Source organism: Equus quagga, chromosome 3 (genome assembly GCF_021613505.1).
Source record: "Equus quagga isolate Etosha38 chromosome 3, UCLA_HA_Equagga_1.0, whole genome shotgun sequence".
Lineage (NCBI taxonomy): Eukaryota > Metazoa > Chordata > Mammalia > Perissodactyla > Equidae > Equus > Equus quagga.
The window spans coordinates 38,902,256-38,930,149 of NC_060269.1; the positions used below are offsets into that span (position 1 = coordinate 38,902,256).

The 27,894-nt window shown below is 46.1% G+C and overlaps 2 protein-coding genes across 11 annotated transcripts in view; one reads left to right on the forward strand and one right to left on the reverse strand.

Annotated features, from left to right (window-relative positions):
• The window catches only part of FHIP1A (FHF complex subunit HOOK interacting protein 1A), a 220,458-nt gene extending 212,198 nt beyond the window's left edge, over nt 1–8,260 (forward strand). For 4 of the 8 annotated variants that reach the window (XM_046656299.1, XM_046656297.1, XM_046656298.1 and 1 more), the window contains one exon: nt 387–6,575. In XM_046656299.1, coding sequence (XP_046512255.1) covers nt 387–640 — 254 coding nt within the window. In that variant the 3' untranslated portion in view covers nt 641–6,575. Of the gene's footprint in view, nt 1–386; nt 6,576–8,126 lie in introns of those variants that run through there. The other 4 variants (XM_046656303.1, XM_046656302.1, XM_046656304.1 and 1 more) reach the window with 4 other exon arrangements.
• A 283-nt stretch (nt 8,261–8,543) lies between these two features.
• The window catches only part of GATB (glutamyl-tRNA amidotransferase subunit B), a 74,248-nt gene continuing 54,897 nt past the window's right edge, over nt 8,544–27,894 (reverse strand). For all 3 annotated transcript variants that reach the window (XM_046656308.1, XM_046656307.1, XM_046656306.1), the window contains 4 exons: nt 24,968–25,101; nt 17,368–17,446; nt 10,255–10,389; nt 8,544–8,676 (listed from right to left, as the gene is read on the reverse strand). In XM_046656308.1, the coding sequence (XP_046512264.1) occupies nt 8,548–8,676; nt 10,255–10,389; nt 17,368–17,446; nt 24,968–25,101 (477 nt within the window). In that variant the 3' untranslated portion in view covers nt 8,544–8,547. The remainder of the gene's footprint in view (nt 8,677–10,254; nt 10,390–17,367; nt 17,447–24,967; nt 25,102–27,894) is intronic.

Below are 27,894 nucleotides of genomic sequence, written 5' to 3' on the forward strand. Positions count from 1 at the left end.
TAACCACTGCCGTGAGCTCAGTGGTTGATGTCATGGCAGAGATTGCCTTTTTCATTTTCCCCCGCCAGGTCCTGGGCATGGAGGGTTCTTGATAAACCGATATTCTTGCCACAATATCTGCTCAACGTTGCTTATCCGGGACTTGGGATAAAAGTCCTTTCACATGCCCTTTGTGGAGGCTACCTCTTGGGCAGATGTGTGTGCCACAGAGTGGATGAGGTCGTGCTCAAGGGCCGTGTCCTCAGACTTCAGTCAGCTGCAGGAGCTGAACCCACGACCGGACCCTCTCCACCAGCTCCCATCCCCCAGGCACGCACACTTCACTTAAGACGGTGGACGTAAAAGGCTATGGAGGGTCACCGTGACAGTCTGCTTTCTGGTTTCAGATCCCACTCAGGATGCTTCCAGGACAGGAAGTGGCAAGAACCTTTTGGATGGTCCCCCAGGAGTGCTTCAGCCCTTCCTGACGAACAGAGCCAAGGTGGCCGGGGTGCCCCCCAGCCTGCCCCTGCCGGTGAGGAACACTATGCTGGCCGCTGCCCTCTTCCCAGAGTTCCTGAAGGAACTGGCTGCCTTGGCCCAGGAACACTCCATTCTGTGCTACAAGATCCTGGGGGACTTTGAGGACTCCTATTGTTAGCTCTTTTTTTTTTTTTTGAATAGAGGTTCTTATTTTTTAAGGTTTTAGTGTCTTGACTGAATGTTCAATGCAGAGCTGCTTACAAAAATTTCTACTTTGATATTTCCTGACAATACTTGATTTGTGGGAGGGGATTTTCCATGTACCTCCTCTCTCTCTAGCCGGGTCTTTCCACCTTATGTTACATAGAATGTAAGTCTTGTAAGCTGGGTGCTCCTTTGGCAGGTTTCTTTGCTCAGTTTTTCTTCCTCAGATTTTCTGGTTGTGATTCTCCCATCCCTTTGAGTTTACTCATCTTGCAGCGTGGATCACACCAAGCGAATATTGGGGTTCGGTGATTTCTGGAAGTGCCCATGTCCGAAGGCTGGCTCTTCAACAGCACATGAAGAATGTACATCCACCCCTGTGGCCTTCTGCATTTCCGCTTCCATTTTATAAAAGGGAAGAATAAAGATGGAGCCCGTCTTGCCTCCATCACACAAGCACATATCATATGTCCTTTGCATTTTACTTCCAAGACTGTACTCGGCCCGACGTGTGTTGCCTTACAGTGCAGGCAGACCACTGGTCTCGCTGTCCGCCTGGGAGAGGCTTAGGGATGCAGGGAGATTTTCCTATTGCTTGAGAGCTTTCTTTAATCAGTATGTCACTACCTAAACACTGAAAATAGCCTTATTTTAGTAAGATTTGCACAAAATGAAATATACCTATGCAAACTGTGACTTTGGTTTTTAGGAGCTTATTGATCAGATGGAGAAAGCATGGTATCACATACTCATGGAAGAGACAACCATCATTAATTTTTTAAAGTGTTTTATGAAAAACAGACTAATCTGTGAAGCTCTTTCACAGTGGGCTCTTTTTTGGGGGGGGGGGCGTATGGAATGGGGCAAAAGGATAAAGGTAAACTAAATGCAACCTGTAAAAACATTGGTAATTCTTTTAAATTCTGTTTCCTTTTTCTAATATATTGCACTTTGTAGAGAAAGAGAAACTGTGCAGCCGCTTTGGGAGCGGGAATGTCAGTGTGCACAGGTCATGGGGGACCCCCGCAAAGCCACGTGCCTCCTGGTGTCTCAGTGCGCGCGGAGATGCTGCCTTCTGAGTAATGGGGTTCATTAGGAGCCCCAACATGATGTAGTGGCGCCTCTCTGCTGCTTTCCAGCCTGCACCAAGAGGCATAATTATACTTAGAGTCACAGTCTCCTTACAACAAACCAAGAGGGGGAAACACACAGAATAGTTGTGGGCTAAAAATGAGACCATAAATAACTGATATTTATGGACATTCAGTCCACCCCCCTCTATTTTGGGCAGGTGAGAAGCATGTAATGAGGATAAGCCTCCCTCTTGGGAGGGACATGGGAAGCCCAGCTCTCTCTGTTCTCTTGGTGGGCACCTCTGCTGACCCCCGGGTCTGGAGGTTGTGCTTCTGGAGCACTGGTTTCATTTTAATCAGGCCCCTTGTACAGGAGGGGAGAGGAAGGATCATGTCTGAGACTCTCCTGAGCGGAGGCCGCCCTTTTGGGGCTCAGGGATCTTGAAGCAGCTTTGTATTAAGAGAGAGAGAGAGCTGGCCGGTGGACTGAAGACCCCAGGAGCTCTGGCCTGGCCTGAGTGGCTCCTAGGAGCCAGCCTTGCAGTGTTTCTGAGTCTAAGCCAGAAACCAAAAATACCGATTTGGCATACATTTCTGACTTCAAATTCGTCTTGAAAAATGGTTTGCCCACCTGGGGTGCAGCGGCCAGAATGTATGGGACCCAGCAGACTGGCCTGCTTGTGTGATGCACTAGTCTCCACTGGGAAAGAAGGTTGCTGAAGGTAGAGAAGAGAAAGATGGAATTTAAGCTGTAATTTATTATCCTCTGATTTTGTTTTGCACTAGTATTTATCTCCCAGTTTGGACTTACCTAGTATATAAAATGCTAAAGTCACATCTGGAAACTGTATTCTTTAGGTTTTGGGTTTGATTTACATTTCTCTCCATTATGTGGTAACGGTGTCAGTTCTTCTTGAGTCCATGCTGCTTTATTGTAGAGCACCACAGTCCCCTTTGTGGGAGGGGCCCTTTGGGAAGGAGACCGATGTCGTGCCTCTCAGTATTTTTTTTAATAGGTACTTAAGTAGACTTACTTTAAAGGAGGACAGACATGGCCAGAGTCTGGAGTGAGAGGCAGGAGAATTAACTCCCACAGTGGGGTGCTGGTGGCAAACTCACATGATAACCCTCTCCATTTGGAACTGGAAGCTGGTGCATGTTTCTGAATCCATTGCCACCCTCCTCCCTAGTACCGTGTGCAGCGTTTTTCAAAATGAAGTCAGAAAATTAACCTGGAAGCACATTATATAGAACCAGAAAAACCATGTTTTTGAGTGCAACAGCCAGGTGGGTTAGGTAAGGGTTGTTCATTCAGGGAATGGCATGGACTTGCCAGAGGAAAAACAGCAGAAACCTGAGGAGAAGAGCAAATGCTAAGGAGAGCGGGGGGAGGAACGTTGATCTAGGCAGATATGATGATTCTGTACAGCAGGTGGGTGACCATGGGAACTCCTTGGTGGGAACAAATCATAGTAATGAAGTAGAGTATTCCAGTCACAAAGTAATAGGTGAGGCCCATAGAAATATCTTTTTTGTAAGGAGTTTGGGGGAAAAAATTTAAAAATATTTGGCATGCTTCAAAATATGGTCCCAGAGTATGGACACTCTTCTATGTGACAGGCTCCCACGTCAGATGCTCTGCTACTTGTTGGAGGACACAGTGGACACAAACGCTTTGGTGCAGCCCCTGAGGCTGGCGTCACTGTGTCTAGCCTAATAATGGTCCCAGGCAGTGAAGGCGAGTCAAGGGTTCCTGGAACATCACAACATTAACCTCCATTCATAATTCAGGGTCTGAGGTAAAGTTCCAGATGGAGTGAATTCTGTGGTTCAAAGTAGATGAGATCACTGGGATATTTAAAATTGATTTTTGGAAATAGCCAAGTAGATGTCTTTAAAATTTTAAACAAAGAAATTCCAGGTTGAGTTTAGCTTTCATACCATTTCATGGGGTAAAATACAAAATACCAGCCATGAAATGAGGATGCTGGAGTACCAATTAGAGATGTGATTTTCTTTATCAGTAGATACTTCCTCTCCCGGGTATTTGGAGGAATTATGAAATTGTCCCCATTTTACTTGGGATTATTTTGGAAAATACTTTGATGTGCTGGGGTTGGAACTGATGTCTCTGCCACGTGTAGGGAGGGCACATTTTGTTCTTTTACGGGCCCTCGGGAGTACCTTTTCCTTAGCAAGTGGCTTTTATGTAGGTCAGATGTAGTTGTTGATTTTCAATCCGTTAAGACATCAAGGGGCCAGGGTGTTGTCAGGAGAGCATCCTCTTATGAATAGCATCTAGAATCAGGTTATGTGAATATTTGGGTTGCTTCTTCAATTTGGGCAGCCAGTGGTACTCAGGGTTGAAAGTTGTTTTTGCCATCTCTAAATCAGCTTGGTTGCAGTGGGCATGTGGGTTGGTTTCCAGATCTGTTTAGAGGTGTGGGGTTGTGGATGGGCCGCCCATTTGGAATCTGGATCAGTGTGTCTAGGCTGCTTTCTTGAGGGAGGAGCTGTCCCGGCACAGGTGGGATGTGTCACTGGTGTGAATGTTAGGTATCTGCAGCATATTCTCCAGTTCTCATTTAAGGGCAGTTCAATTTAATTGCTAATTACCAGCCCTATATTTACTGAAATGGCTGTCATGCTTGCCATTTTTATGAAACACTTTATTGCAGGACAGCTATTATTGCACATGCTACTTCAAGTCACTGGCCCCGGCCAGTGTAATTTGTGGCTTGCTGCGAATCTCAGCCAGCATTGCAGTGTTAGCTCTTCCTGGAAACAGCATCCTCTGGTAGCCGAGGCCGCATCAGCTTTAAGTCATTAAGAAGATATTCTCAGGCCCCTTCTTGCTTCAACCATCAGTCTATAAATCACACGACACTAATTCTCCATCAAATAACAGCTTCAAACAGAAAACTGTCCAAACAGTTTACACTCCATTCTTAAATCACATCATTGCAGAAACATTTTAAGAAAATGGAGTTGACTCTTTTTTTTTTATTTTTGAATGACCATCATAAACCTAACGCTTTAGAAAGAGCTCTCGAAGACCAAGAATTGTTTTCGGGATAATTTTGCCTCTGTAAATCCTCCCTACGTTCAGGCATTTATTAGGCCATTACTTGTTTTGGAGGACAGATTATCCTGGTAGCTCATTAGCTGGATAAACAGGGCTTTAGTGGAAGATTTTTGGTAAGGTTCTGTAGGGACAAGGACAGAGACAAGGGAGGGGGAAGCCTTCACTTCTTTGGCCTCTGCACTCAGAATCCTAAAATGGGTGATGATTTTTCTCTGGGACTGACCCTATCCTGTTGAGTCATTCTGAATTTTGTTCCTGTCTTACAACATGTGAGTAAACCTAACTCACTGTCACCCACACAAGTAACAAGGCTGCCAGTGCGTTCTGTCAGCACGGGTTCAATATGTGTTGCAGGGATCTTTTGGGGAACTCAGATTTACTATGTCATTTCAGATCCTGACAAGGGTGATGGGAGCTCTTAGGCCGGATTATAAATTTCATGGAGCTGAGGCTGCAGAGGCTCTGTGCTTTTTAGCGTGTCAGCTGACTTTTTATTGGCGTATGTGTACAAAAGGCCCACCTATAACAAGGGTCCTTTTGCCCAGGAGATATTTGAAAAGAGGGAATTTGGTGTTGACGATCTTATTTAAATGATTTTTTGCTAAGTTGTTTGACTAAGGGAGGCAGCAAGAGAGGATTTCACTCAGATGCTTTCCATCTCACAAATCGAGGGTCAGCTCTGTTCACAAATAATCTGTGAATGCATTTGTCTGAAATCTGTTGAAGAAGCACGGCAGCCATTTCCATGCTGCCTTTGGTAATGGGTAAATAACATGGCCTTTCAGATAGATTTAGTGGTTTTTTGCAAAAAGTTACCATGTAGAATCCTTGAAATGATGCAGCTAATTCAATGGAAATGAAAAATACAATGTAAATTGTGGGTCATGGCCATAAGCTACATATTCAATTAACCAACTAACTCAAAGCTCTAGGAGGGTGTGTACTTTCAAAAATTTCATAGCCTTCTTCCAGATTAGCAATAATTACAAAGAAGTGTACGTGTGTGGGGAACAGCTACAGTATCCTTAACTTGGTCTAAATAATGATCTAAGTTCTTTCTTTTTCCTGGGCTGTCTACACCTTGAAAGACAGGAACAGAAGTTCATTAAAACTTTGATGTTTAAGTCTGGAGAGAGTCAAGGAGCTCCTTCCAAGACCTGGCTATCCAGAATTTAAAAGCCTAGTAGTTGGCACCTCCAACCTTTCATACACAGGGGCCCCACAAAAGGCTGTCCATTAATTTTGTTTTAGAAATTTAATGAACTTTTACTAAATACGTACTCTGTGCCAGGTAGCATGCTGAGCAGTGAGGCTGACATCCTAGCCTCCCACTTGAACCAGCCAACCAGCCGACCTCCACCTCAAGCAACAGAACACACGGTTTGGGCCAGACCAGGCAGAGCTGGTTCAGGCGGACCTGGGGAAGAGCCAGTTTTCCAGCACATTCCCCTCCAGACTACAGGTATCTGGACTCCAATGACAGATGGCAATGGCTTCACCTATGGTGCCAGTTCATACATTTTAATGAGATGTCCCCCTGAATAGCAAACAAAGAACCAGACTAAATTCACACTCATGCAAACGTGTATTTAAAACTTGGTTTCATTGAGGCCCGTTTCCGAGCAGAGCCATACTCTGTGAATTTCTTAGGCTGTTATATAAACATATCTTTCCGATATCTAGTCAGGTTCCAAGTAAGATATCTGAGCTGTGCTTTTTTTTTTTTTTTCTTTTTTCCTATTAGCAGTTAGTTATAACAACATAACAATCCGATTTTCAGGATTTCACAAGTGGGCATTCAAGACCACAGGCAACTGTGAGAGCTGGACAATTAACATTGTAAAGGTCAAGTGTTTTAATGATGGCATTTTTCTCTGGAAATGATCAATCTGTAATACAGTTCACACTTGACATAATAGTTTTGGTAAACTGTCTTCATCTGGCTGCTCCCCACAATCCCCCTTTAAGTAAGCTCTTGATTTAAAATGGTCTGGAAAGATCCTCAAGTACTTTTGGTAAAGTTTGATGACAAAGAAGCCAGACCTTTGGTGAAAATAGAGTTTGTAAAACAAAACTGAACCTCATTATTTCTTACAAGGTAATGATCCTGCCAGATTCCAGTCTCAGACCACCTCTGCCCGTTTGTAATTCAGAGACTTGTGGAGTGAGAACTGACTCGGTCTTTCTCTCGAAAAGAGGTTAAATGAAAATACTTTACTTTCAGGCCCACTAGTTTTCAGTATTGCAACAGAATGCGTGAGGGGCACCTGGCTTCCTGGGTAATGTAACATATTCTCTTACAATTCTAAGTCTCAAATTTTAAAAAAAGATAATTTCGTTTAATCCTTACCTCTTCATGCTTGTCTAAAATAAACCGCACAACTGGTTTCCTTTTTGCTCCTGCTTTTTTGGTTGGGTAAGAGGGACGCTTCTTTCCTCACTCCGAGATATGGAAGTCTTGAGCATTGTCTGCAACTCAGGAACCGTTCATTGCTAAGTTGCTGGTGGGGAAAAGTGGGGAAGGTCCCCTTTTCTCCAGCTCCCCAGCTGCCACTGGGCACCATGCACGACGGACATGCCTGTACTCGTCTCAGGAGGCTAGAGAATCCAGTGTACGATCAGGGCCTCCAACGATTTTGTTCTCTTACTTATGTCACAGTTTATTTAACATGTGCTTTTGAAAAACAGCATTTGCAAAACTGGTCTTCGAGCTTTGTGAGTCAGAGGCAACAGAGGCATAACATGAACAAGGGGGTGCCCCAGTGCATTACACAGACAGAGTAGAGTATTATTGTCATGAGAACGGGATGAAGGCAGCGCAGCCTTCATGGAGATACCGTCAACTGCACCACGATTACCGTTAAAGGTCAAGATTCTGACTTACTAGTTTATAATCTTATTCTTTCCAGGCAAGACAAATCAATTTAATGTTACAGCTTTTTTTTTCTTTTTATCTTTTTTGGCCTGAGGGTAAGGGGGAGTTGTCAACTGCACAATCTTTGAAGTGTAAGTTAATTTTTATGTGATATTTCAGTATATATTTTATTCATTAAATTTATTTGAAAACTTCTGTGGTCTTTTTTACAAAAAAAAAAAATCTCTCAGATTTCTGCCTTCTGGGATCCCTAGGGAGTCGAATGGGCAACAGGACTTTCACTCCGTGGATGGGTGAATGCTGCTAATACCTCAGACTAATAAGCTCCTCCCTCCCCACCCTCCGGAGACTGCCCTCAACAGTCTGTCTTTAGCTGTGTCAATTAATTCATTCTGTTGTGTTTTCATCTTCCTTAACCTATTTTTAGGTCTGAAATACTGCATCCAGATTACGTCTCTCTTGATCACTGCTGATCCTCAGCACCTAGAACAACGCCCAGCCCTTAGGACATGCTCAGCAATATCTGCGGAAGGAACTGCAGAATGAAAAGTGTTCTTAGAATGGTAACAGTAGGTCTCCTTTAATTCACGAGAATGTGCTATTTCTTAACCGCTAGCTGTTGCAGCTGTCATGGAACCATTTTGATGTCAGTGATGCAAACAGGGGCCAGGCTGCTGGTCTTCTGTGGAGGGGGCATCCCAAGGCACAGGCTCGGTTGGGGCACCCGGCTCTGCCCGGGCCAGGGACTGGGAGATGCAGCACCTCAAGCACACAGCGGTCAGGTTTCCCAGGCTCGGTTCTTGGCCATGGCTGCACTGGCCCCCTCAGGCAGAGGGACCCGAAACATGTCACGAGGCCAGCTTCTTCTCCAGTATCTCCTTTATCACGGTCGGGTCTGCTCGGCTGAGAGTCGCTTTTCGGACCAACCCAATCAGTTTATTTATAGCTCTGGGGTTTCCCTTCTTCACATCCATTACCTTTAAAGATAGAAATTGTTTTAAAGGAGAAAATAAAGAGACATACCTAAAAATCCTAAATTAAGCTTTATGTTTACTGAAACTTAAATTCTGGTCTTTTTTTCCCTGTTAGTATTAGATATAAAATGAGAAAAGGAAAAAGGGGAGGGAGGCGAACTGAGGAGGTTTCTAGGCTCCCATCAAAGGCGATGTTGGCTCCTCTGCCTTTTGATTAAAATGGACAAGAGGAGGCCTGTGACGTATCATGAGTGATGGCCCTCAGCTAGAGAAGCTGGCGCGCAGAGACGAGGGTGCGCCCCTCCTGGGTGCCACAGGGACATGAGGACGTAGAGCTTCTCAGAGTCTTGTGAGGGGCCCCTCTGCAGTCCTCCGAGATGAATGATCTCGTCTAATCAGTGAGGTACCACTCTAATCTCCGGGGGTGTTCGGCAGGCACTGAAATGCACGGCTTGCCTTCTCCCCCCACTCCCTGCCAGAAGCTCCATTTACCAGAAAACAAATCCACAAAATGGCAACTCTCCCAGAGCATGTGTGTGTGGGGGGGTGCACTGTGGTGGGCAGGACGGGGACAACAAAGGCAGGAGGCGCTGAATTCCTATCAAATAGTCACTGACTGTCAGGGCCACCGGCTCCGACCTCCTGCTCTGCAGCATCTTGATCGGCAGGAACGTCTGCGAGTATCTGCACTCAGTGCTGAGAACGAGCCTGCCCGGGACTAAGAGTGTGTCTTTATCAGTCACCACAGATGAGGCCGGAAGATGGAGATTGCCCAGACCCAGCGTGAGCTCATTTTCCTTATCAAGAGCTCTCTACAGAGCTGTTAGTGTCCCCGGCAAGCTGACGGGTGAGTGGGTGGGTATTATTCTGAAAGAGAGGCTAGCAGTTTTTTTCCCCCACTGAAAAATCTCTCTAGACAATATGATTAGACTTGGGGAGAGAGGGATGCTACTCGTTTTAGCTTTTTCTCTTTGGTTCTATGCTCAGAACACAAAATGACTTGGTTTTCTACTTTGCTCCCGTCAAGGATTTTCTCCCATAATTTACAAGTAATTTTCCTTTCTGCCTTTCTTCCCACCTCTTAAAGGCATGAAGCTCAAGTGTTTCCCTACCTTTTTTCCCCTCTGCAGTCACGCCTGCTGAGTTGTTATTTAGAGGCCTCCTTATAAAGCAGAGCTGGCTACACCAGCGTCAAAATGCCAACCTGGGAGAGGCCGACATGGCTGGGAGGTCAAAACTTGATCTAGTGAGCGTGACAACACCCCTTTAAACAAACTCCATGAGATTCAACTCCAGGAGTGGGTTTTCCTTATAGGAAAAGTTGTATTTTTCCAATATTCACCTCGTATCATCTCTTAACCTTAGCTAAAATCTGACAAAAATATTCAGTGCATTATTGGTGAACCTGGGCCAGCCATTACTGGGAGGCACCGCTGAGCTGCAACAGGGCGCGGTGGAGAGGCTCTTGGCTCTTGTCCTCAGGCTGGCCCTGCAGGCTGCCCTGGCCCTCTGCTGGCCAGGAGGGTGGACCCCACTCCTGCTGCATGTGAAGACCCTCTTCACCCTGCGGGTGAGAATTACCACTTGAGGATGTCCCTCCATCACGGCGTGGCAGAGCTGTTCCAGTGCCTCTTGATCCTGCATCAGTTCCAGCTTCTTTTCTGAAACAATCTGTGCTGGGGTCTTCCCTTCATTCCTCCACAGTTCCTCGAACACCTGCAGGCCAGAGGAGGGAGAGGGGGTCAGAGAAGCGAGGAGTCAGCTCTTTTGCCAGCTCCACTTGCTAGTGCTGGGACAAGTGGAGCTGGGTCAGGAAAAGCAGATTCAGTGAGTTCCCAGCTGAGTGGGCCTGGCCCACAGGGTGCCCTGTCACTCCGGAAACATCCGGGAATGAAGCCACTCTAGAGGGCGTGCAGACACCTGGAGTCTCGCCACGCTGAGCTGCTCCTTCAGAACAGAGGAGGACACCGTGCCTGTGGAGACGGCGGCTCCTCCCCACTGGCTGACTCAAACCACGTGGCAGGGAGGGGCTGGGGCAGGTGGGAGTAGATTACTCACAGGGCCCCTGCTGACAGGAGTCCAGAGAGCCAGGGACAGTTCTGTCTCACGTCCACTGAATGAGTTAACTGGGGTGACGTTTTGGTGAAGGATGGGGCCACAGAGGCTGCAGAGGTAACCACTGCACTTAGATGACGTCCAGAAAACCCAGTCCGCCAGGAAACATGATTTAGGGGGGCAAGGAAAGTGGCCCCATAATGAAGACACAAAGTTTAAAATAACTAAAAACATAAATCATAATCCATAGGGGCCCTTGGCCTACCACAATTATTCCCTACAGGTGGAGCTGGACCCAAATCTGGCGCGGATAATTAACCAGTTAATGGTGTGTGTATTCTTCTACTTAAAAAATAACAAATCCCCAAACTTATCAAAGTTGGAAAAAGGAAAACATTCTTCAAGAAGGCATTTCCTAGGGTAGTTTTCCTCATTCCTCTTGTTCTAGTGTAAGCGGTGGGGTGTGTGTCGGGGTGGGGGCGGGGGTCCTGTTAGCCTGTAGTAGCACTGAGTGCGGAACCCTCCCTTTGACCCTTCTGGCGAAGAACCGGCCACCCAAGAGCCATTCCTCCCAGAAGAAGAGATCATCAATAATGAGCACGTGCAGCAAAGGAAAAGCAGGGGAGGATGCCTGGAGTCTCAGCAGGGCCCAAAGTTTCCCCAATCTGGATCAAAACAAACCACAAACACTGATATGCCTAGGAAGGGGAGTGCGCCTTCAGCTCAGCTGTCAGGACGCCCACAGTGACTGTGGCCGAGGGGTGTCTTTGGTGGGTCCCCTGCAGGGCACCCCTCACAGCTGCTTAGGGAAACTTGTCCCTGCTCTTAGAAAAATACTGAACATACGTGTCTCCAACTCAATCCTTCCAAGATTTACTCAGCCCGACAATGAGTCAGTGAGTGAGGCACTGGGAGAGAGGGGCATGAAAGCAGGTCAGAACTTCCCCCGCCCTCAACAAACTTATTAATGGAGCGTCGGCAGCAGAAGAATTGGACAGAACAGTCTGTTATACTCAGGGGCTGCCCTAAGCAAGTCTGAAGAGTTTCTCGGCCCCCTTTCCCTGATATATTTATTCTTCTTGAATTAAGAATTATTAAAACAGTGTTTCTAATTATAAAAGTTAATACACGTTCACTGTAGAAAATAAAGAGATACAGAAAAAATAAGAAGACATCACCTGTATTCTCATTCCCTCAAGATAACCAATGTCAGCATTTTGGTGTTGTTTTCCTTCCCATCTTTTTCTTTCTGCTCTGTAACAGGGTTGTAATAACATATACAACTTGTGGCCTGCTTTTGTCTCACTTGTTACAGATGTACTTTCTCATATTAATAAAAAAACCTAATACCCATCAAATGTATTTACTGTAATTTAAATGATTCCTTCCTGGTGGGTGTTTAGACTGAGCAGTGTTTATTTTGTTCATCTGCACAATCTCCTAAAAAGGTTCCTAGCTGACAATGTCCCACATTCAGGAAGAGAGTGGACATCTCAAATCACCTGCAAGGACTCACAAAGAAGCTACGCAGCATCTCTTTACAGGAAAACGAGGCGCAAAGCTCAGCAGACACGGGCGCTCCTGGCAGCCCCAGCCTGGGGCAGGCCTGCCTGGTAGGTCATGGGGTGGGGGTGGCGGGCACTCCCAGGCCCACGTCATTTCTCCTGGCAGCTACTGCAGCTGCGGCTGAAAGCACAGAGCAGACCTGAGCAGGCCGACTAGGAGGTCAGCCTTGCTTGGCACCTAATACGGCTGGGACCCCAAAGGCTCAACCCCTGGTAGGATTTGCCTGAGCCAAAATAACCAGAATAGAAGCGATGTGAGGCAGCTCAGGGATCGCTGCCAAACCACACCATTTGGAAGGAAAAGCAGGAGAAAAGCTAGAAGGGATGCTTTGAAATGCAGAGAGGCTGGCTGCTCCCTGAGAAAGTGGGGCAGGGTAAGGGCGCAAAGGAGGGACATTAGAGAAACATCAGTGGTCTCCAGGAAAAAATGGGAGCCCGGTGGCTGGAGTGTCCTTTACTCCTGTAGTTAGAACACATCAGCTTATTAACTTCCCAAATTAGTCAAGTGGTCACTGCAGCCCAGCCCTGGCCCCCTGGGTTGACACAGTAGACTCCAGCTGTCCAACCCTCTGCTCATTCCTATTTAAGACACAGACTGTGCAGTCCTGGCTGGAGCCCAGCAGGGTGAGAGCCACTGAAGGGGGCCGGCCCGCCTCCAGGCCAGACTCTGCAGGGCTCTGGGCCGTCTTGCTGCAAACATAATGGCCTCTGTGGTTGCCAGCCCCGTGCTGCAGCATAAATCCTCAGCTTTTGTCTGTGTTTAATCACCACCCTGGGAAGTGCTATCGAAGTGCAATTGTTTCTGGCCAGGCGAGCAGCTCCCAGGCCCTGCTGCTGCCCACCCAAGACAAACATACACAACAAGGGATTCCTAGTGCAGCGCTGGTCATCCGTGCTAATAAATGGCCACCGAAAGCATGGAGTCATGCAAGCTGGGAGGCCCCAATCACACAACGACCACCAGAGCCAGCTCTGACACACGGGGCAGAAACTCAGCCTTCGGTTCCCTGGGGACTGAATTCACACACCCTCTTAACTACGACCCAACTGTTTCTCTAGCTAAAGCTGTTTTTTAAGTATCTGAAAGGAAGAAGGATGGAAGGAAAGCAGGCAGACCCTTCGCCTGTCCCCGCCTGTCTTGGAGCTTCAGGGGTCAGAGTGTGGAGGAAAGAGCTATTAGGGGAGAGGGCAGGGAGGGAGCTGTCGCAGTCACAGAGCGGGGAGCCCCCTCTGGTCAAAGGCAAGTATTGTGAAAAGTCATTCTTCTAGAGAGGCACAAACAGCAACCCAAGCCCCTAAGAGAAGCAGGGCATAGTAAAATGTGCAAAGAATTGAAACACCCCTTAAAAGGGAGAAAAAGACATCAAATCATTTGTAACGGTTTTACTGCATGACATACATTTTCTACATTAAAAGGTTTTTGAGGATTTCTGTTTAAAACAGACCACAAAGTAGACAAGAGGAAACTGGTTAAAAGGCACACTTGCATGTTAAAATTCGATATCCATCTCTGTGGAATTCCAATTCGGCCTGGTCCCCCTGGAGACACTAACTGGACAATCCTCGGGAGACAGCGGATCATCCAAATCTATTTCAGGTTTGCAGAAAGGAGACACATACACGTCCCACACGATCTCCCCTGTGGCTCTGGCTGGCCAGCAGTCTGGACAACACCCAGGGCCTCTGAGTCTCAAGAGGCTTGGGATCCTGGGATGCTGGCTGCAGGTGAGCTGTGATGATACCGGCTGGGGGTCTGGGGGGCCCTGTACTGGGTGAGGGGAGGAGATGCGGGCTGCACCCGCTACTTCAGTAGACGGAACTGGATCCTGTGAGAGGAATCCAGATGCTTTTGTCTACAGTTACCAGCATGTGGCTCATCATGATAAATAATCTTTGAGTTTCTCTTTCCACTTCTGAAAAATAGGGCTGCTTCATGGCAGCAACCCCTTAACTCCCCTGGCCCCTGGAGTCCTGAAGGGATGAGGTCTGTAAATCTCAGAAGCACGTTGGAACACCCAGAGGAAGGTGCAGTGAAATGTGTAAAGGATGAAAATAACGTAAGGGAGAGACAGGTGGAGAGAGACGGATTAATAATAAATTAGACATAATGTGGGAGATTCTTTAGAATGCAGAATGTCCCCAGGACAGGATGACTCTTTCTGCACAGCTGTCATGCTGAGGAGTCAGTTTCTTGGTGAACTCTCTTCCTCGTCTCCTGGTCATCTCATCACTAACGGAACCTCTTCCAGTTCTGTCAGAGGAAACGCGAATAACTAGTAGAAGCAGAGAGTCTTTCTGCTCTGCCTGAGCACCCTCTGGCTCACAGGGTTTCTAAAACCCAAGGTCTACTTGGAGTCTTCTGTTAAATTCAGTAAAAATTAATTGTAACACATTTTTTCTTTTTTAAAAAAGTACACTGTAAAAATAAGACACACAAAATGCTCAATGTAATTAGTCATTAGGGAAATGCAAGTCAAACCCACAGTGAGACATCACTTTACTCCTACTAGGATGTCTGCAATCAGAAAGACGGACAATAAGAGGAGCCGGCGAGGATGTGGAGAAACTAGAAGCTTCACACATTGCTGATGGGAATGTAAAATGCATTCAGTCTAGAAAACAGTTCAGCAGCTACTCAAAATGTTAAACATACAATTACCACATGATCCAGAAATTCCATTCCTATAAGTATATACCCAAGAAATCTGAAAACATCATTGCTTTAACAAAAACTTGTACAGAAATGTTCAAAGCAGCATTATTCATAATAGCCCCAAATTGGAAACAACTCAAATGTCCATTTATTCATGAATGATAGACAAAAAGTAGTATATACAGACAATGGAATATTCTTCAGCCATAAAAAGGAATGAAATACTGACATGCTACAACATAGATAGCCTTTGAAAACATCACGTTAAGTGAAAGAAGCCAGACACAAAAGGCCACATATTGTATGATTTCATTTATATTAAATGTCCAGAACAGGCAAATCCATAGAGACAGAAAGTAGATTAGCGGTTGCCTAGGGTGAGGGATTAATGGGGAGTGACTGCTAATGAATGTGGGGTTGGTTTTCCAGGAATTACAGGGTGGTGATGGTTGTACAACTTTGTGAATATACTGAAAACGAATGAACTGTACACTTTATAAAAACATAAACTAAAAAACAATATATCATAACCTCTTATTTTTGAAAGTCTGTATTTCTCTAACCTTATGTCTGCCCATGCCATCAAACCATCTTTCTTTCTTTTTTTTTTGAGGAAGATTAGCCCTGAGCTAACTGCTGCCAGTCCTCCTCTTTTTGCTGAGGAAGGCTGGCCCTAACATCCGTGCCCATCTTCCTCTAATTTATATGTGGGACGCCTACCACAGCATGGCTGGCCAAGCGGTGCCATGTCTGCACCCGGGATCCGAACCCGCGAACCCCGGGGCCAGCAAAGTGGAATGTGAGCACTTAACGGCTGCGCCACGGGGCCAGCCCCAATCCATCTTTCTAATGGTACATATGCGTGGAAAGATGCCTGGGATGATGTTCACCCAATATTAATGGTAGTTATTCAAGGTGGTAGAATTCAAAAATCTTTACATTTTTCTGCATTACTTAAATTCTTTATAATGAATAGATAACATCTTTTTCACCAGAAAATCAGTAAGTGATTTTCTTAAAGACAGAAAACAAAGTAGAAAAATAAAACAGCAGCCCCTCAAGGAAATGATATATAAGGCAGATTCCCTTATGCAGCACACATTTAACATTTACTTTTATTTTTATTTGACTGCCTCACAGAAGCCAGGATTCACCCCACCTCCTTTAAACACACTGGAAGTTGAGAGAATCCAAAAGTGTCTGTCTATATCTGAACCCAGTTGTCAGTATCTTCTAGCATTTTCCATTTCTTCCCACTGAACCTATTATATTTGTTGCACTAGGTATTTTCCCCCTGTTCTTGGTGGGGCAAGATGAGTGGGAAGGGGAAGATTTTTCTCCTCTTTCACTTCAAATGCTACAATTCATCTGCTCTTATATATATATATGTCATGTTTTTCTGCCCTCAGGCCATCTAATCTTTCTGCTACTGCTGAGCATTGTCATAAACATTTGTATTCCTCTGACATCCAGGCAACCAAAATCCTTTCCTAAATGTGGCGAGGTCCCTGTGGTTGACAGCCTCACTGGGTGGTGGGTAAACAGAGCCTTTATTAGTTCTTGTCTCCAGTTTCACAGCACAGAGCGGAGTATGCTCCACGGTGCCTCATAATTAGCCAAAAGCAGACGCTTTTCCAAAGCCTCGCTTTGTAACCTGCCACTACTGTCAATGCATATAAATATTAAATGTAAAAGGCATCATTAAAATAACATTAAGTTTCTGGCTGAGGCATTGACAACTGCGATATCTGAAGTCGAGATCAGGCAGCTGTGTTGGTGTTCTTTATCTTTCTGAGTACTTCTTTGTAGAGTTTTCTGAATTCTAGGAATCTTCACCCACCTAAGACTGTCAGGTGGAGGCAGAGATGAGGCAGAAGGCCACCTCTGATGATGAGTTTCACACACTGGGCATGTGTGTAAAATTTTGTCTACTAAGTGTGAGGAAGCAGTCTGTCTGACCTCACCCTCCCCACTGGGAGACTGAATTTCAGGGGGCTACCACGAGAGGAAGACAGACGAGCCCCTGGTACCGGCTGGGAGGCTGCAGAGGACGTGAGGGAGCACCAGAGGGCCAGGGAGCAGGGCCCAGCCTACTGTGGCCCTTGCAGGGCACAGGGGAGGTGCACGTAGTCTGAAGCCCCCACAAGCTGCTGGACCCCAGCCCTTTACAGAAGCAAATGTTTGGGAAACATTGCAGGCGAAGACAAACACTAGTAGATGAGAAGCAAACTACCTGCATTGCACATACTGGCTTTATTTCCTTTGCTAAATAAAATGTTTCTACCTTTCAGTATTAAAATAGCACCCACAAGCATTGAATACTTCAATTATGAAATTCACTTAATGCTGGCATTTGAATTTCACATAAAACATTCATCGAGATAGCAGAGCAGCGAGAAGCTTTAGGAAGTGTGGACATACCTGTTTAGCTGCTGATGAAGAAATTGCTTTCCTGTCCAGCAGGTTGAGCAGCTCCGCCAGTGCAGAAGGGGTGACAGGACTAGCAACCCCCACAAGGAGAGAAAAGAAATGTACGTTTCACACTGTCAGCATATCCATTTATGGTTATTCAGAATCAAAGCACTTCATTTTGTAGGGTTAAATAATTAAACCCACAACCAGGAATAAAATAATGAGCCAACTGGGCTCTATTTTATTTACTTATCTTGTATCTTAGCATACAACAAATTTTTGTGACTAGTGTTCTTTATTTTACCACCCAACAATAACAGCTGTTTGGCAGAAGTTGTAGCAACAGACAACTGCTCAGTTTAATTAGTCAAAAAAAGGAGGTGGCTGCAAAATTCATGAACCATGAGGAGGAAAAGGAAAAAAACCCGGTAATTAAATATTTTCAACTGAAAGATCAGCCTAAAGATTACTTCAAAGAAAACAGCTAACAAAGCCACTTTTCTGAGAGTTTTTGTGCAAATATAAATTCCTTTTAATTATAAGAGCATTTTTTTTTAAAAGAACACAATGACCAACCATGTCTTTATCCATCCTCATGGACATCTCCACAGACCGGTCTCTCCTGCAGGCTCACAATGGCTTTCTGGACACAGAAGGGCCCAGAATTCATTATAGTTATACTTCTAGGACGTGGCATATTTGCCAAGGTCCCACGAAACAAAAGGCCAAGGGACAACCAAACACGTAAGGTGTCATGAATTCACATTCAAGGGTGGGGGTTGGGGGGTGAGCGCCTAGATTAGTGAAAGACAAGACTGAATTACACACTGTTTCTTTTAAAATATATGGTTTTGCTATTTCTAAACATATACAGCAACCAGACTAACGAAACGCTGTCTATCTGAGGTCGTTAGGGGACTTGTTTTCAATAGATAGGGAGGACTTATAAACAGCACATCAGTGACTCTGTATAAATGAAAGCCGGAATGCGTGATGCCACGTGAAAACACCTTCTGTTTAAGTCTTGATTGCTATCATTTGCTATTAATTTCTTTGTAAGCTCTTAGATAATAAAAAGGAGACTGCCACTTAGCCTCCATGCCAATTCCCATGAATTCCAAAGCAACTGAGCACAAGTTAACCAGGTATGACTTGCTGTGGTCTGATTCCAGTACAGTGAAACCTCCTGCGGGCTGTTCATTAAAACAGCTGACACAAAGGCTGCCCATCATCCTTACAGTGTCTGTTTATCCCAAAGTCTGGATAAAGGTAACTCCAGGTCGAAATTAGGTTTGGAGAGGGTCTGGTGTTATTACGTTGGTATTCAGAAGATGTGGGAACCACCGTGATTAAATCTCAACTGGAGGACGAGTTAGAGGGTAGGAAACACACTGAAAACCTTTTTCCAACCTCCTACCCTTACTGACAAGCAACAAGGAATCAGTTCTTTTTTTTTTAATTTTAAATTTGGGTTTCTTGGATGTTCCACAATCCTAGAAAGTACAATCGATTAATTAGAGTGTAGACTGTGTGTGGAACCCGTAAGAAGCACTGAGGTTGAGCATGCGAATGAGAGGGCCCCTCCTCCCGCCTGAGTCAATGATATAAGGGCTGTGGGGACGGAGAAGGACAGAAACAGAACACAAGGACACAAGGCAACTGAAAATATTTCACTTTCCATCTAATGGCCTTAATTCATTAGTTAGGTCATAAATTTACACTATGAAATATCTCCACTGACTTAACAGCACTTGGGGTTTCTCAGTCACCTTTTTGTACTCATAATGCTTGACACTCGGTCAATAATATCTATGTCAAGGGATTGATCCCCCAACGGGAAAAGCTGGTATACTGCATATACAAATTCCAGATATGCCAGGGCTGACCTCCAGCGAGATGATGACAAAGATATGTACTTGTTCCGCTGAGCCTGAAAGACTCCACTCATCAGTTAAATAAATAAACCATCAGATCTGGCGACAATATACAGGCGACAGAAGCACAAGTTACTAATTTGCTGCTGTCACGTGATACTGGTTTCCGGATAGTGAATACGTCTCCACTAATGAAGAACCTGACATCAGTGGCTTAAGCTTTGTGTGCTGGTCTCCAATCCCTCCAAGGCCAGTGTATCTACAGAGGAGGAGAAATGGGATCTTTCAAATCTCCCAACTTCGTCCAGTCCCCTAGAGCTCTTTTAGGGTCACAACTCCATCCCCAGCTTATATTCCAGAAGCAGACATCCTAACATTTCTACCACCACCAACCCAACCCCACTCCCCCCAACCCTGCCCCATACTTGTGGAATGTGCTGCTCATCTCAATTCCCAAGCTCACCTTAGGCCCAGAGTCTACCTTCTCTGCTTCTGTTAAAATGGGACACAGGAAGCTCCCAGAGGAAGACACTGTGACTTGGACATCCAGGTGGCTCCTGCTGGTCAATAATCCTTTTGTTCATTTCACTAATTTCCTAGCGCCCCCTACCTGGTGCCCCCACCCAAGCAACTGTTCAGGACAGTCTCCTTCCCACTCCCCTTCTTGGCACAAACCCTCACCTCCCCTTCATAAGAACATCAGCTGATGCGAGATTCAGAATTTCCTATGAGCCCCTCCTCCTCTTCCATAAAACAAACCTTTCAACCCAGGCTCTTAATCCCATCTCTTTCCACTCCTATGAATTTTACTCAGACGTTTCTTTCCAATCTCCTGTGGCCTTAATCTCACACCTTCACAAATGCTCAGATCTTGTGTCTTAAAAATGCCTTCAACTGATCATGTAGACACTTGCTTCTGTCTGGTTTCTCACCTCAGTTCTACCAATAAAGACCTAGCATTAGTGGCTACTATCTACCCCCTTAAGGGCACGTCATTTGGATTCTAAGGCTATTCCTCTACAGAGCTGTTCTCTTAAAAAGATCACCTCTCTCACTTGTTGCCAAACATAACAGCTTTCCCCGATCTTGCTGCCTCCTGACTGCCGGGCTACGTTTAAACTCCCTGGTGAAGACCCCTTCTCCTTGGGCCTCCAGATTCTCTTCCTTCTCCCTGACTGTCCTTCTTCTACTTCCTGCCTGTAACTTCGAGCAGCCTTGGTGCTCTTTTCCGTGATTCTCTGCCTTTCCCTCAGTCTGCGAAAGGAGGAAAGCACATTTGTCCCCAAGACTGTCACTGCCTCTTCAGGGTCCAGTTCTCTCTCCCACTAAATTCAACTACCTCTCGAGAGGTCTCATCTCACCCAAACAACATGCAATAAACCAGGAGCCAGCAAACTTCCAGAAGGCGCCAGATAGTAAATATTGAAGGCTCTGTGGGCCACACGTGGCCTCTGTCACATATTCTTCTTTGTTGTGGCTTATTTAAGAGGTAACAACTGGTCTTAGCTCACAGGCTGTATAAAAACAGGCCGCAGGCCCACATGCCATAGTTTGCCAACCCTTGTTTTAAACCAAACCTATCTTCTCCACAGACCAGCTCCTCTGCCCTTCTACCCCACAGATTCTGTCTCAGCAGATGACACCATCAGGCTTCTAGTCACCTGGGTGCCAACTGGCATGCTGTCTTTGCTTTATTCATTGCTTACTCTGCATAAATCTAGTCCATATTACCAAATCCTAGGGATCCTTCAAAACATTAAGGATAGCCAGCCCTTCCTCTGCAGTCCCAATACCTCCATGTCTGACATGGTGTGACTGTGGACACGGTGATCTCTAACAGGCTCCCAACTCCTGCAGCCCCATTCTTGGACGCCATCCCACATACCACACTACTGGATTAATCTTCCTGTCAGCATAGGCCCTTCTCGCCTCAAAGGCCTTCCCTGGTTTCCGAGGGCCTCAGGAATTGCTGCCAGAGCTGACCTGGAAGTTCGGGCTCCTCAGCTGGATTGGACAACTGGACACCTGCATCTGCCTGCTTTCACCAAGAAATGCTTGGTCAGGGAATCTGTAACTCCCACTTTCTTACCTAAATCAAACCTGTTATGAATTGTAATGTAGAATGAGTTACTAACAAAAAACAACTTTCAAAGCAATATACTCAAAATCATTACAAAGCCAAATTCAACAAGAGCTTTTCTGGTTGGGCCCTTTAAACCCCAGTCTTCTGAGAGGTCTTTAAAGATGAATGCTAATTTGCAAAATTAGTTCCTGCCAACTTGATCTCTAGAGGGTTCCTTGCCTGGTGTCATCATGAGACTATTGCTAGCTTTGCAGCCACTGCTGCTCTAAGCTTCGGAAACGTTCGCCCTAGCGGCTGAGGTTGCTCATTAATTAATGCTTGTTCCAAGGTGAGGCTGCTATATCCAGTCCAGCTAAAAGTTCTTTGAACTATGGAGGAAGAAAGCTACTACAGCGTGGTTTTGGCTCCTCCGTTCTTGCTCTACATAAATTGTAAAACAGAACTGTTGCTTAGCTTCCTCTTTTCCTGATTTTGGACAACCAGGTATACTTTTACTTAGAACTGAGTAACCTTAAAACTCTAGTGCTTTTGAATTGTTTGGGTAAGTACTTGGGGTCCAAGTTCACTCAATAGGCGAATTTATCAACCTCAGTTCCTCTAGAAGCTACCAAAATGATGGTTAGCAAAGCCCTAATTTCACAGCTCAACATATACAGAAACTGATCTGAAAGTCAGGGGACGTGGCTTCCAGTCTTAGCAGGTGTACAACCTGAGGCACGTCACCTTACCTCCTAGGGCGTCAATTTCCTCTCTGCTAAATGAAAGAGCTGAACCAGAAGATATCTAAGGTCTCTGCCAAGACTAAAATTCAGTGACCCTAGGAATTACAGCCAACAATATGGAAAACCATAAATTTAAAGCTAAGATTTATATTTCCTCCAAAAGCTCAAACCGCATCTTCTGGGAGCCTCCCTGGCTTCTTCTGGCTAACGTTATCTCCCTCCTCTCTGCTCTGTGTATGGTTCTCAAATAGGAAGCACCCATTCTGCCTTGAACTAAAATATCGATGCACAAGTCTAGTCCTCCCCAGGAGACTGAGAGCTTCCTGAGGGCTGGGATGGGGTCCTGTTCATCTCTCCGTGCACACTGCACAGAGTGGTCCTCGCACCTATTTACCAGATTCACAGCTGAATCCCTCTGTGACTTTCCACACCCTCCAGATTCTAGCTCTGCTCCCATTATACAGTCAACTGTACTCTTCTGCTGTTTTCCTCCCTTTGCTCATACTGGCTTGTGCTCCTCCCTAGTCCAAAAACCTGCCGACTCTTAGTCATTCCCACGTCTTGGCTCCCCACAGGCATCGTCCAGCCCTCTCCCTCACCAAATCCTATCCATCCTTTAAGGCTTTGGGACAGCTGTATCTCCTCCATAAACTCTTCCAGGTGGCTCCAGCCTTCACTGAATGGCCACAGTATTTTCAGTGTGAAGAATGGAGTTTCTGAATAGAGAGGTCAAACCTGAGAGGACAGGAATGAAAGACCAAGAGGCAACAGATGCCACAGGAGTTCAGGAAACTAAGAGTGGCCATTGTTTTGGTACTTAATATACCAACATGGCAAAGAGAAGGAAGCCAATGCTGAGGGCCCGCTATGGGCCAGGCACTGCACATTTCCCTCTCAAAAACCCTTGGAGGCAGGTACCGTCACTTGCATTTAACTGTGAAGAATCTGAGAGTCAGAGAGGGGAACCCATCCAAGGTCACTGCTGATAAGCAGACAAGGAAGGAAGGGAACTGAGCCCACACGGCCACGTTAATACATGCATTTACACACTGCGAGCAAGAGGCTGAACACGAAGCTGGCATTGTATAGAGTTAACTTCTTTGAACTAACAACTTTTTGGAATCATATATCGAATGTGCCTGTCTTCTCCACCCCACTTCTCCATGGCCGTGGGATGGTGCTGAGACAATGACACACCGCTGAGACTGAGACCTTGCCAGGGCCCTGTCACCTGCCTATGTGTCCCTAATGAACTCTGTCTCCTCCACTCCCCACACTTAAACCTGCTGCTCATTCTCTCCTTCCTGAAACTTTCCTTTTCTTCGGCTTCTGTGTCACCAATTCTCCTGGTTTTCCTCTCCCTTCTCTGTCTGTGCTTCTCACTTAAAGTCGAGAGCGTCTCAGGCTCCTTCCTCAGCCCTCTTATCACGCTGGCTCCTCGCTGACAGTTCTCATCTGCTCTGACAACTTCAAGTCCCATCTCTACGTTGCTAAGTCCATGCACATTTACACTGGGCTGTATGCTTGCATTCCCAAAAGTGGCACCCCCAGGCTCACCTCCAGATTCTTACACGTGCTGTTCCCTAGGCCTGGAACACTTTTATCCCTCGGACTTTGACTCACCCTACTCATCCTTCACTCAGGTCTTAGCTTAGCTGTTACCTTCCCCTTCTCAGAGCACCTAACCCACTGCTTTGGAATCACCGGCTTCTAGACTGTCAGCTCTGAGAGCAGGGACTGTGTCTGTCATGTTGACTGGTCTTTCCCAGGCTTAGCACAGAGCAGAGTCTAAATAAATCTGTGCTGAATAACGGACAGATGAGAGCGCTCAGATTCACACCTCCCAGACACCTCTCGTCAGCTGTAGATCTGCATATCTGACTGCGTAACGGTCACCCCTGTGAGGGGGATGTCTGTTCTACAAGCAGCTCAAACTCAGCACGTCCGGAAAGGAACATGGCTTCCTCCCCTACCCCAGCCCTCTCGATTTGTTCTTCTTCCTTTACCTCCCACTACACTGAAAAGCACTGCCCTCCATTTTACTCCACTGCCCAAGCAGGAAATCTGGAAGTTGTGCTTGTGTGAGAGAACTGCTCTCACCTCGGTCCGCCTCACTTCAGCCCTGCTATGGCCACCTCGGCTCAGGCCCAGCGTTTCTCACTGGCACTCCTGTAGGACGTTCCCAGTTGGGCTACCTGCCTCTAGTCTGTTCTTCCGTCCCACTCCCCCAAAGTGAAACTGGAGTGAACTTGTCATCTGTGGCTCCCGAGAGCTGTTGACAAAGGCATACCAAGTCCTCCAGGTGACCTGTGCCTGTCTCGGGAGCTTTCCCCCTACCTTGCCTGCCTGCCTGCCTGCCTGAGCACCCTGGAGTTTCTGGGCCTCCTGAGCCTGCCTGTCCCTGAGTGTTGCAGGATTGCTTCCTTTCTCTGGAATGCCCCTGCCCCTCCCACCACCTGACAACTGCCACCAGTTCTTCAGGGCTTGGTTTCTGAGGGAATCTAGTTCCTTCATTCTGAGGGAAACCTCAGTTGGTTTCCTCGGCCTCAGCTCAGGGCTTCTTTTTGTGCATTCACAGTACCGCACGCATGCCTGAAGTACAACAGGGTCATACGGAGGGGACTGACTGTTTTCTCACAGGTCTGTATTCCCCGCAGCTTGTAAACCCCTTGTCTTATTCATCTTCAGGCCCCCAGCCCAAGCACAGTACCAAGGACAGCACGGAGAGTCAGAGATCTGAACACATAAATGACCTTTCAGATGTGACAGAGGCCAGCTTTAGAATTTGGAACTCATGGGGGAGGTTCATGTCTTGTCAGGAGATCCTGAGGGGGAACGAGGAGAGCAAAACACTGGCCCTGCCCTATTTCAGCTGCTTCTGGGCACAGAGTTCATCATAAAGGAAGAAAGAAATCCCCAGATCCACTCACCTCTCACTGACAGCAAGGTTCTGTTGCTTTAAAAAACCCAGAAGAGTGTTGAGGACCCAACTAGTCACTTTTTTTGGCTCTGCCCTAGTTTCTTTCATCACATTTTGGAAGAACTCCAGTAGGCCAACTTCATTCTGTAAAGAAAAAAAAATTATATAAAGCCTCCAGAAAACGAAAGATCAGCACTCTGAAGGCAAATGTGAAACTGTCACCTTTGCCTCCTCTGACACATCTACTCGCACTTTCCTAAACATGGAGACATCACCAGGAAATTCTGATCACTTTCGGTAAATAGCAAATATTCTACTTCTTCTACTACTGTCACTGTGCATTCATATAGCATTTTCTCAAAGGAATGAACATACTTCAGAGAGCCCTGACTTGTGGACCAGAGGATGATGAAATTCACCATCCCCCAAACTCGCCTGCCCTCTCAGTGTCAGCTTTGTGTACCCTACAACCTTCATCCTGAGCTGCATCCCGTATCCTCAGGCCCATGATGTTGGTCTGAATTGACTGTCCTGTCTCTTCCTATCCTCTGCTGGAAGTCCTAGTGCTTGCTAGAATAAGAAGGTGAGAAAAGAAGCAAATCAAGAAGGAACAAACAGAACATTCTACCTCAGAACGTCAAAAGTGGATTGTAACTGTGTTCATCTTCATATCATCCCAAGAGGTGAGAAAAATGGTTTTCAAAATGAGGAAGGACACACGCGCATGTGACCCACTTAGACCACATAACCTTTTGAGCCGAGCCTGGCACAGCTGACCGGCCTCTCGTCTTGCTCCAGGAACACAATTAGCCGGGTTGGCTCATCAAGGAGACTTGTTTGAAGACAACTGCATTGTTTCTCTCCCTCTGGACCGTCAGCCTTGTGAAGCAGGAGCCATGCTGCCCTGTTCACTCTATAACTAGAGCTAAGTCGGTGCTGGGCCATGACACTGCTTGGTAAGTAAGCATCAATGGATGGAATCGACATCTCCTATCTCCATGGGTATCTTTTTAAAATCACATGTTAATGCTCATTCTTTATCATACCACGTTCACCTTTAAATATTAGAATTGCCACAACTATGGAGAAGAGTAACCTCAAGGCACTCATCAAGTTATGCACTATGACTCACTGCCAGCTCAGATCGATTTGGCAAAACCAAGAAATTTGGCTAAGTTCATCCATCGTTTTTCAGTAAGAAATATAAACACATGTTCCACTCACATAGGGGCAGCTGAAGTTTCCAAATGCAGAGGAACCACTGCATATTTTAAATAGTAGATTTCCCCTACCTGCTCAAATCAAACCAAACCATGCTTTCCTTGAAATATTCCTTTTTAACTTTATACTGCAGGTAAGGCCCACAACCTTACCCCTTTCAGGGAACCTTCATTAACTACAAGAACTTTCTGGAAAAATAAGATACTGGGAGGAAGCAAGACATACTAACAAAAGTGCTCTGAAAGTTTAGCAATTGTAGATGCTGTAATATACACACAGGCACACAGCTGCTACAGTAGAAACTCCATAATAAAAAAAAATCTATATGCTCTTTGTAACATAAATTCTCTGGTGACAAGCCTACTGAATAATCCCATAATCACCTCCCGAATCTCTTTTCAAGCCAATGCTATTATTCTGCTCATGCTAAACCAGGGCAAAGGTCACCTCAGCAGCCAAAGCCTGACTACAGATAAAGGCAAATCCATGCAGCATGAAGAGGGAGCTCTGCTTAACTTAAGGAGAAGTATTCAAACTCCCAGGATGGTACACAAACCACTGGGGAAGTAGAAAACCGCTATCCGGCCCAAATCAGATGGGCAGAATTCCCTTTGTTCTAACCCAGACAGGCTGGCCTGCTGGTGAAAAGAGCTGTCAGGAGGAGAACTCTATGCTTTGCCAAGGAAAGGTTTTTCTAAATTCTCCTAGAAATACTGCACTTGAACTCCCAGGCTTGGCTGAGTTGCTGGGACGTGATGAATATCTATTCCTCTACCCCTGGGTGGTTTTTTTATTGGATGGATAACATGGCAAGTCAGATTTCTGTTTGTCTTTTCGTGTCAGTGCTGTGATGAAGCCTCTCCGAGCTGGAACTGTGCTTCACTAGGGGATATACAGGCTTTCAGCACACAGTCTGAAGCAGACATGAAAACCTGCTGCTGGGATGGGGTGAGCTTCAGGCAGCGGGGCTGACAGAGGCTGAATGATGGATCAATAAAGAGTCACACATGGGCTGCCTGCTCTGGCTCTTCAGATCAGAAGCCCGCTTTTCAGAAAAAAACACATAGCATTCTAGATAAGGTCTTAGTTTTTCTATGAGATTGGCAAATGCTAATAAGCTTGGCACCAATCTCAGAAGTCTCTGGTGAACGTGGCAGTGCAGCCATCTGATTTTCCCAGGAAAACTGTGGGCCAGCAATTCCCTTACATAAAAACCTATTAACAGCAACGCAGAAAGGCCACTGCATTAGGTCACCCTTAATGTCCTTCTCAAAGGCAACGAGCAAGCACTCGACTCAGCACTGATCTACCCTACATGAGAGGGAGCTGAAACTTCAGCCACACCATGCGTCAAGTCTCCTAGCCAAGTGTGACTCTAAATGTTCCTTCAGAGACGGCTAAAGCAGCAGGGACAACTGGTCCTGTCTCTTGTCTAATACCAGACAGTGTTACAGCTCTATGACCAGGAAGCATCTTTTTCACATTTTAATCAAATTTCCCCAAGCATTCAATTAGACCCACAGCCGATGCCAGCTCAGCCTCTTGGACACTAACAGGAACCCTCCTTTGCTAATGGATCTGTCAGTTGGTCAACGCCAGTGTGAGGCAAGGCAGAGGGATCACCTCGCCTTCAGCACCTGCTCTGGGAAGGAACCCCAATTTACCCCGCGTCGGGCCCTGGAAGCAATGTGCCACAAAGTTGTCTTTTGAGTTCTA